This window comes from Cherax quadricarinatus, chromosome 36 (assembly GCF_038502225.1).
Source record: "Cherax quadricarinatus isolate ZL_2023a chromosome 36, ASM3850222v1, whole genome shotgun sequence".
In the NCBI taxonomy this organism is placed as follows: Eukaryota; Metazoa; Arthropoda; class Malacostraca; order Decapoda; family Parastacidae; genus Cherax; species Cherax quadricarinatus.
In genome coordinates, this window is record NC_091327.1 from 9,281,785 (window position 1) to 9,292,214 (window position 10,430).

General features: G+C 40.4%; 1 protein-coding gene across 2 annotated transcripts in view; it reads left to right on the forward strand.

Annotated features, from left to right (window-relative positions):
• Nucleotides 1-6,313, forward strand: part of LOC128691416 (leukocyte receptor cluster member 8 homolog) — a 120,334-nt gene extending 114,021 nt beyond the window's left edge. For both annotated transcript variants that reach the window (XM_053780286.2, XM_053780287.2), the window contains exons 9-10: nt 1-56; nt 3,787-6,313. The exon at nt 1-56 is cut by the window's left edge and continues 152 nt beyond it. In XM_053780286.2, the coding sequence (XP_053636261.2) occupies nt 1-56; nt 3,787-3,952 (222 nt within the window). In that variant the 3' untranslated portion in view covers nt 3,953-6,313. The remainder of the gene's footprint in view (nt 57-3,786) is intronic.
• Nucleotides 6,314-10,430: the final 4,117 nt, after the last annotated feature.

A 10,430-nucleotide genomic window follows, 5' to 3' on the forward strand; every position in this document is an offset into this window, starting at 1 on the left:
GTTGATTGGTTTGCAGACAGAGAGCGAAAGCAGGCACTAAGGGCAATGCTAAAAGGGTTTGTATATATGTTTGTATATTTTCATTCAGTATTTAGATCATTGTTGTTAACATAGCTCTTGATTGCTTTATTAATATTCAAATAATTTTTCTTCAGTGATGCTGTAAAGTAATACAAAGATTCTCATATTATTACAGCCTTTGTATAGTGTATCCTATTAATGTGCTAGTAAATATAGATTTTAGCTATGAGAATCATATATGAGCTGGAGATTTTTAGGTATCACTCTTCTACAGGATATTTTTATGCAGTTCACTGCCTTTTTTTCATCTTTCTCTTTTTCTCCAAACTTTGTTTCCTTGCAATAATTTGAAAATTTCTCATTATATTGACTTGAAATTTTCACAGATTGTGTGTATTTGTTTAATAAGGCTTAGGAATTTCAATTGGAAAATGTCACTCCTGATTTGATAATTTAAAAAAAAACTGAACATTTTAAATCTTCTAGAGCAATAACAGATTGGTGGAGAAAAGGCTCCAGTATTCTTGCAAGTCTTCTGTGCCCAGACACCCCTGTCCATTTTCCCACCATCAGTCAAACAGGGACCAGGTGTGCCAACAGATGATAAGGAAAAGCAAGCTGCATTGCAAACAAGCTGGAAGATGTAGAAAATAATGGAAGCAATGCCACACATAATATCCATAGTGGAGATGACTCGTAGGAATGTTTATGAATGTATTATTCCATGAGGGATATCATATGAAAAGATGGGCAAGTCCTTCAGCAGAGATTTCAAGAATACATTGGTGGAAGTAGGAGTATTTTATAATCCATCACTGAACACTTAAGAACACCAGGCTAGGAGAGCAAGGAGTAAAACAGTGCCATAATAGAAATTCTGGTGGAATCAATGCAAAGACTGAATACCACCTAAGGCTAAACTAGTGCTAAATACCTAAGACCAAAATAATTATTGTGGGAAATATTTATCAAAAGAAAATTGTACTGGGAGAATTGGGAATCATATGGTGGATCAGAAGCTTAGAGAAGAATTGCAGGCAGTAATTATGAGAAATTTCTTAAAGCAACATGTTAAGACATCACAAAAATAGAGATGAGGATGAACCACCAAGACTGGATCTGATCATCAATCTTAAAGAAGTAGGATTAAAGGAAATTAAATATGGGAGCCACTAGAAGACACTGACCACATGGTTCTATATTTCAAATGCCAGGCAGAGGGGTGGGGATGAAGGGAAATAAGATCAGAGGTTTGCAAGAAAAAACAAGTATTATAGAAGAGGGCTGAGAGGGTTTTTGAATGAAATTCAGTGAGAGAGAAATAGAGGATAAGTACATCAATGATAGAAAAAATTAAATTAAGACACATGCAACATCTAGATATCTTTATTGGGACGTTTCGCCATCCAGTGGCTTTATCAATACAAATTCCAGGACATAATTTGAAGACAGTATAACTGTATACAGAAGATGAGGTAATCAGTTCCTCATCTTATGTATATAGTTCTACTGTCTTCAAATGATGTCCTGGAATTTGTATTGATAAAGCCACTGGATGGCAAAATGTCTACAATAAAGATACCCAGATGTTGCACGCATGTCTTAATTTTATCTGTCAGTATTGTTTACCATTCTTGTACGATAGAAAACATACTCTGGAATTACAAGGAAGTCATTGATGGATCCTTGTTAGCAAGGAGGAAAGAGAATACAAAACACTCAATGCTTCTGATTTACAAAAGTGTGATGAGACAAAGGTTAAGAGGAATAAAAACATGGAAAACGTATGGCTTTACTCCATATGTTTACTGAGAATGAGGAACTTAGTGCTAAGCAGAAGAGCTAAGATTATTTGCAAGAATAAGAAAGGAAGCATTAAGATGATTAGAAAATAACAGTACCAAAGGCTTCAAGAGAAATCGGGCTGATTCACAGCCACATAATTCAGACAATGATAGTAGGGGATCAGGTAATTAGACTGAGGAATTAGGGATGAACTAACGACAGTTGGCTAAAGGCATATGCAGAATTGAACACAAGATTCAGAGAGATCTTCATTAAGGAATTGGTGGAGATGTCAAGAGAAAGATAAGAAAGTGATGACCAAAAAACTAGAGGAAATTAAAAGGACAATAGTAGTAGTGAAAGTGCTAAGGCTTATGAAGTAAAATGAAAACAGTGGGACAAGACAAAATATTACTTTGCTTTCTGTAAGGAGCAGAGGAACTATGCAACTCCATAGCAAGAATTTGCAGTTCAGAGATATCAAATCTTGTCTTGGGAATCAGAGATTAAGAGTTTTGTCTTGGTGCTAGTTTGTGGTAATTGTACTTACTTTTGTAGGTGGAGGGATTGCTCAAACTTGTGTGTGAATAGTAAAAGGGCATGTGAGTATAGAAACTAATACACAGGTGCAGAATAATCATTTGATCATAGTTCTTTTAAATTTCTTTCCTTCCCTTCAAATCATTGACACAGCCAACTTATTCTCATACTCCTCCCATATCTTTAAAGCTGCTCCCATATGCCTTATAATGAACCCTATATTACATCCTTATGTCTCATTCCCACATGCTTATATTTCTCACTTCTACATTCTAAACAACTCTTGCATCCCATTAACCTTCACACCCCATCCTCCCTCACCCCCCATCCTCCCTCACCCCCCATCCTCCCTCATCCCAGTCCTTTCATGTTGTTCCACATATCTGAAAGTCATTTCTACACTTCTTAAATTTGCTCCTTTGAACACTTTTTTCCTGTTGCAGCTGGAAAGCAAGAAGAGTGAGAGGCTGGGAATCAGTTTTCAAGACTAAATTCTGTTATTTCTCGTAAGAGATTTTGCAGGATAGGAAGCATTGGTTATTGGGAGCTGGGAATACCTTACTCGATCACAGTGGCAACCCTAATATATCCATTTCTTTACTTACCTTTTTTTGCCTTCCTCAGCTGGCTAAAGCATATCAACATAAACATTATATTGTGTTAAAAATAGCTTTGAAGTAGTGATCTTTTGTATTAGAGAAAGTTCTGTAAGGAATCGTCCTGTAAATTCTTCGATGATGATGGATTCTTCACCACCTACATTGTAAAGATCGTTGTTTATCAAAGTCTGGAGGATTCTGCTGGTCCCACCCTGCTTCAGATGCAGGATATAATGAGAATGTAAAATAGCCTAAATAATAAATTCTGTATATTATGACAAATGTTACATTTACAACAAATTTTATTGTAAATCAACTTAAAAATTTAATTTATTATTTAAGTTGTTTACTTTAGGAAACATTTTTTTTAGTTATGCTTGACTAATACTGTATATAGTTCATTAATTCAGCATACAGAATTTTCATCTAGATAGATTACTCTACAGTGTCTTTTAATATAATTTTTGAATTTTTCAAATTGGTGCTTAATTTGTTAAAGTGCACACAGTATTAATGTAGTTGTTTTTAAATAATATTACCCTGCCTGGGCGGGAGATTGTCCTTGAGGTGAACATAGGTGAGGGTGTTTATATGTAAATTTAGATAAAGACAGTGCACAAACTACATAAATAGGGCTTTATAATACTGTAGTTACTTACTAATTTTTTTTTTTCCAGAATATTTTACCATTAATGTTGGTTATCTCAAAAGTGAGTATTTTAGCAGCTATCATTTCAGAAACTTGTGAGTGCAGAGTACAAACTTCTCTGCTAAATGTCTGCATAAACTTCAAGAAAGTGATGGTACAGCTTCTTAATTCCCTCCTCTTGTTTCCTTGTAGCTATCGGCCGGGTAGTCTAGATGTCAGTTTTATTAAGTCGGAGTTGGCTCTCGGAACTCAAGAGGAATGGCAGAAATTTGAAAGTGGAGTAAGCTTAGTGTATACTGATGTGTCAAAAACAAAAATAGACTGCAAAAAGTCTACTGCAGATGTTATTGCGACATAACATGTTGTGCCAGGAGGAAGTTGGCACTAATATCTTGCAGTATGAACTTAATGGAAATGCTGAAGAGCTGGTGTTATACTGAGGAATGTCTTTCAACAGTTGAGTATTGAGGGTAGGTGGTTTGTGCGTGTGTGTGTGAGAGATGGCTGTTTATGATGTTTTACTGACAAGATTGAGTCCTAGACTTTCTCATAAAATACTCGTTAAAGTCTTTCCACGAACCTTAAACATTTGGAGTGAACATACGCACAGTGATGCAAGTTTTTATGCATCAGTTTTTCTTATGAAATAAGAGAAAATTATGGACCTCATACCAATGAACATATAGCATACAGAAAACAGAGTACAAAATATAATTGCATTAATTTGAAAAAAGAGTGACCTGCAAAGTGATAGTGCACAAACATTTAAATAAAGGACAGAAAAACATGGATACATCTGGAGAACTCGGAAGTTAAGGCGTGATATAAAAGCTCGACGAACATACATTATCCTGTCACTTGGTCTGTACTGGAAAGTGCCCTATACATTATAATCAAGAGTTAGTGTCTTCCGTTTTGATAGCATATAACCCTTTTTTCTTTTTTTTCCAATAAGCCCATGTCATTCTTCCCCCCCATAGCAACACACAATTAATTTCGTTTTGTCCTTATCCTTTTCTATAACAGTTCATGAATGAGTGAAGTTTCAGTCATGCAGTTTCATGACATTCATTGCACATAAACAAGTATGCCATCACCATAATCATTATCATCATTGGTTTGACATCAACAGCAGTAACACAGAGGGTAACCCACCATCTGACTTGATTATTGGAAACACTCAGTCATCGAAGCCTCACCCTCACCCTGTGTTATTTCGTGTGAGCTGTGATGTCTACATAACCATAGGGAAAGTGCAGGGCATCGGAGACTGTGCAGGATCTTCACGACTACTCAGGATCGTCAGGACAATAACGTATCTTCACGACAACACTGGATCTTCATGGCACCGTTGGATTTTTAAAGGGCTATTCGTAGAGTTCCCTTAATTTGTACCTTATCCTATACCATTTTCAGGTACTTACTGGATGGAGCATGGAGGGGATGCAACCTCTATGGAAAACATATGCATTTATATTGTCATAGTGTACTATACGAAGGATTCATTTACGCCAGCTTCATCTGAGTGAATGTTTGCTTTTACAATTTGGCAAATCTTCCTCATCAAATCCCATTTTCACCTTTGCAGCTTTCCCTTGTGATAGAGGGGCCATTCCTTTACAGTTCCAAGTGGCTTTAGTTACAAGTACAGAGACTAGAAAAAGGTGCATTAACTTTGTGGAACAATTAATCAACATTGCATTATGGAAATAGCTAATGCAGATTACATAATGGACCAAAGCAGTGAAGGGAAAAGTTAATATTGTTGTTCTTAACTTCCATTTATTGGTTGTAAAGTCTTCTGTTTTCTGCTATTATCTGGAAGTTATATTAGTTCTAGCCTCACAGAACAGATAGGTTTGGTGTTTATGAAAATACCTCCAGGAAGAAAAATCTTCAAGACAGTTGGGTTGTGTGTGTCATTGAAGTTTCAGCAGTTTGCTTCCATGTTTGAGTTTCATGCTGTCATTTGGGTATTTGGGATGACATAATAATCTACTGGTTGAATGAACCAGTCCTTCAGTTACAAGTTATCCTTTGAGCAGCAGCAGTAGCAGTTCATGGTGATCCTGCAACCACCACTCCTCTAGGGTATCAAATTGTGGAACATTATCTTGTTCCAAATTGATCCAGAATTGTTCCAGTGTCCAGCAGTTTTTGAGCAGCAGCATTTCCAGTGTACCCCAGTATCTGGTGCAGTGTTGCAGTCTTCAAGAAAAGCAGCAGTTCCAGTTAGCAGCAGAGCAGTGTGAGAGTTCTTCATCAACGAGAAGTGTTCCGTAGCAGCTGTTGAGCATTCCAGCCTTCAGTGTTTAGCAGTTACCGGATCAAGGAGCTCCAGCATCGTCATCTATTCTTCCATTCCCCTTTGTCTAGCATCCTCCTTTATCTTGCATCCCCTTTTCTCTCACATCCTCCCTTATCTCTAATCCCCATTTCTCTCACATCCTCATATTTCTAATATCCTTCTCTCTTTTACATCCCCTTTTTCCACTCTGTCTTTTCTCCTCTTTATTTCTTCCCAGTATATCTCTCTCCCCCTCCTTTATCTTTCTCCTCATACTCTCTCCCCATTATCTCCCCTCCACTCTCATCCTTTCCCCTCTCCCACTCCTAACCTTCACCCTCCCTACCTTCTGGCCTCTCCTCTACCCTTTCCTCTCTAATTTACTCTTTAGATTTTTTCTTATTATTCTCCCTTTATATATTTATATATATATATATATATATATATATATATATATATATATATATATATATATATATATATATATATATATATATATATATATATATATATATATATATATATATATATATATATATATATATATATATATATATATATATATATATATATATATATATATATATATATATATATATATATATATATATATATATATATATATATATATATATATATATATATATATATATATATATATATATTCCTCAGTCTGCAGTTAATCTTGATCTGCAGGCTACCACCTTTTAATTTTATTTAATTGCATCAGAACACTACAATAAGTGTGTTCCTCCTTTCACAACTAAGGATTTCCCAGTTTAGAATATGTTCTTTAAGTTACAGGAATCCAAGACTGTGTGTGTCTAGTGTGACAGTCAGGTTTGTCATTTTTTCCCCCAGCAATTCTGCTATGCCATGTGTGTGTGTAATGCACTATAGTACAAGATCATGAGCGTCCTAGCCCTTGGTTATTGAAAAATGCTTGAGTTGCATTAAATTTCAATAATTAGTATTTTATAATTACAGTATTTTCAGGCAGTCCTTTATCCAAAATCTAATAATGTTTCAGGTGTACAACTGAATCTTTGGTGTAGTCTTGTTTGGATTCCTGTAGGTAATATTACCTACTTATATGTAGCCCTTTTCTTTTTCCTTTTTAGCTGTCAGTGAAATCTTAGTAATTTAAAAAGAGGTTATAAAAAATCACTCATAAAATACGTGACTTTTTTGACCTGTACATATAAAGAAAATTATTGTTGTAATAAATTATTAAAAATAGTTTGTATTTTCATTACCTAAATTGATGTTAGTGGTTGACCAATCCTAAATAATTAAATGGATAAAGCTGATACTATATTGGTCTGGTAAGCAGCTCCTCTTCAAGGGGGCTCCTTGGCATAGTGAAGAGGCTCTTGGTCTGAGGAATTAGACCTTTTGGTCTCCTTAGACCAAGCCTAATTACCCCCCCCCCAATCCCACTACCCTATCCCATCCTCCCCATCCTCCCTTTTTCCCTTTCCTCCTCCCCATCCCTTCCCTTTTCTTTCCCTCTTTTTGGCCTTTGGGATTCTTCCCACAGGCAATCTAGTTCCTAAGAAGGGGGAAGGGTACCGGGGTTCATCCCATTTCGTTGAGGTCCTTGGCGGTGGTGTAGTTTGCTGTGGAATCTGGATCACCTGGGGATGTCCAGATCCCTCTCCAGTCTCCTGGGGGGTGGCTTTGGGTGTCTTTCGGGTGACTGAGTGTATCTCTGGAGGCTGCCTGTCGGATTCCAGGGGGTGGTAGCCAAAGGAGGTATGCTTTGTGGTGGGTGTCCGACCGCCCTCTCTTTTGTCCACCCCTCTTCAAGGGGGGCTCCTTGGTGTGGTGAAGAGGCTCTTGGTCTGAGGAATTAGACCTGTTGGTCTCCTTCCTCAGACCGAACCTAATTACCCCCCAATCCCCCCTTCCCTATCCCATCCTCCCCTCTTTCCTTTCCTCCTCCTCCTCCCCACCCCTCCCGTTTGCCCTTCCTCTTTTTGGCCTTTAGGATTTTTCCCACAGGTGCACTAGTTCCTGGGTAGGGGAAAGGGTACCGGGGTCCATCCCATTCCGTTGAGGTTCTTGGCAGTGGTGTAGTTTGCCGTGGAATCTAGATCACCTGGGGATGTCCCGATCCCTCTCCGGTATCCCGGACGGTGGCTTTGGGTGTCTTTCGGGCGATGGGTGTATCTCTGGAAGCCACCTTTCGGATTCCAGGGGTGGTGGCCAAAGGAGGTATGCTTTGTGGCGGATATCCGACTGCCCTCTCTTTTGTCCACAGAGGTAGCTCGGCAGATGTGAGGTTGCTATCCCGGATTGCTGGTTTACTGGCATGAAGGGTAGAGTATGGCACGGGTTCCATGCTGCATCTGCACTACTTGCAGTGCTGAGGTCCTCTTGGGAGCGGAGGGAGATTTCTGGCCCTTTCATTCCTCCTAGGAACTATCCTTCCCCGGTCCTCCCTTTTTTTATTCGTTTTTTTTTATTTTATTTTTTTTTTTAAAGCAAAAAGAAAGAAGTAACCTAACCATTGAGTTCCCAATCCATGATACGGGCCCTTTCTTGTTACCGCACCCCGTTCTGACCTCACCTCATCTTCTGACCATTCTTCGCCTCTTCAAGGGGGGCTCCTTGGCGTGGTGAAGAGGCTCTTGGTCTGAGGAATTAGCCCTGTCGGTCTTCTTCCTCAGACCGAACCTAATTACCCCCCATTCTCCCCTCCCCTATCCCATCCTCCCCATCCTCCCCTTTTTCCATTCCTCCTCCTCCTCCTCACCCCTCCCTTTTGCCCTTCCTCTTTTTAGCCTTCGTGATTTCTCCCACAGGCGTGCTAGTTCCTAGGTAGGGGAAAGGACACCGGGGTCGATCCCATTCCGTTGAGGTTTCTTGGCGGTGGCGTAGTTTGCCGTGGAATCTGGATTGCCTAGGGATGTCCCGATCCCTCTCCGGTATCCCGGAGTAGCTTTGGGTGTCTTTTGGGCGACGGGTGTATCTCTGGAAGCCACCTTTCGGATTCCGGGGGTGGTGGCTGAAGGAGGTATGCTTTGTGGCGGATATCCGGCCGCCCTCTCTTTTGTCCACCGAGGTAGCTCGGCAGATGTGAGGTTGCTATCCCGGATTGCTGGTTTACTGGCATGAAGGGTAGGGTATGGCACGGGTTCCATGCTGCATCTGCGCTACTAGCGGTGTCGAGTCCTCTTGGGCGCGGAGGGAGATTTCCGGCCCTTTCATTTCTCCTGGGAACTATTCCTCCCCGCTCCCCCCTTTTTTTATTCTTTTTTTTGTTTTTATTTTCTTTTCTTCTTTCTTTTTTTTTCTTAAAAACAAAAAGCAAAGGAGTAACCTAACCATGGCAGCCCTAGTCCATGAAACCACTACCCCCGGGCCCCTTCTTGATACCGCACCCCATTCTGACCCTGCCTTGTGTTTAGACCACTCTTCGGACACTCCTGATGCCCCTGTACCTCTTGCTGGTGCTGTTTCCTCACCCGCTTCAGGTACCGGGGCTTCGACTGACTCCTTCGATTTGTCTGAACTCCGCTCTCCTTTGACTATGCTTCCGGCTTCTCCCTCTACGGTACGGCAATTTTCGAATCGCCCACCCATTTCATGCCGGACCAACTCCGGTCCTACTCCTAAACGCCAACGTCAATCTCCTGATGATGCTCCGTCGTTACCTTCCCATTCTACTCGGAAACGACCGACACGTCAAGCACTCCCTCTCCACGCTCAGTTTCGGACCACACAATGGACTAAATTCTTTACTTTAAGACCAACTTCTTCTTCTGCCTACCTTTCTGACCATAGTATTGCCAAAGCGCTCCTGCGTCATGTTGGCAGAGATATTTCATTTCACGCTCTCAAGAGCGGTACGCGCATCGTCACTGTCCAGAATGCTACCCAAGCTCATGATCTTTCTCTCCTTTCGAATATCGATACTACTCCTATCACTATTGAAAAACATCTTTCTCTCAATTCTTGTAGTGGTACTGTCATTCTGCCCCATACCATAGTCCAACAGAATTTCCAGTCATGTGGCAATGACATTTTTGAACAGCTGGAACTCCAGGATCTCCCAATCCTCAAAGTAGACACTTATGTCCTTCCTGCCCGGGGGCGGAGACGTTACCCTTGCAATGTGGCTCGTTTAACTTTTGACAGCCGAGAACTCCCGTCTTCTGTATATGTCGCGGGACATCGGTTACAAGTTCGAAAGGTGATACCTACACCGCAACAATGTAGAAATTGCTGGCGTTTTGGTCACCCAGCGAAATATTGCAGATCTATGGCCGAATGCCCAGTCTGTGGTGCCGACAACCATTCTAATACATCTTGCAGTCAACCTCCATCTTGCCTTAATTGTAATGAAGCTCACCCTTCGTACTCCCGCCGTTGCCAGGTCTACTTAAATGAACGTGAAATCCGTTGCCTCAAAGAGGCAGAAGGTCTCCCTTATGCTATGGCAGTTACTCATCTCCGCCTCCAAGGGAGACTACCCCGTGTTTCTTATTCTCGTGTTTCCAAACATCCCCCCACTTCTGGGGTCCCATCTTCTGCAGCCTCCTCT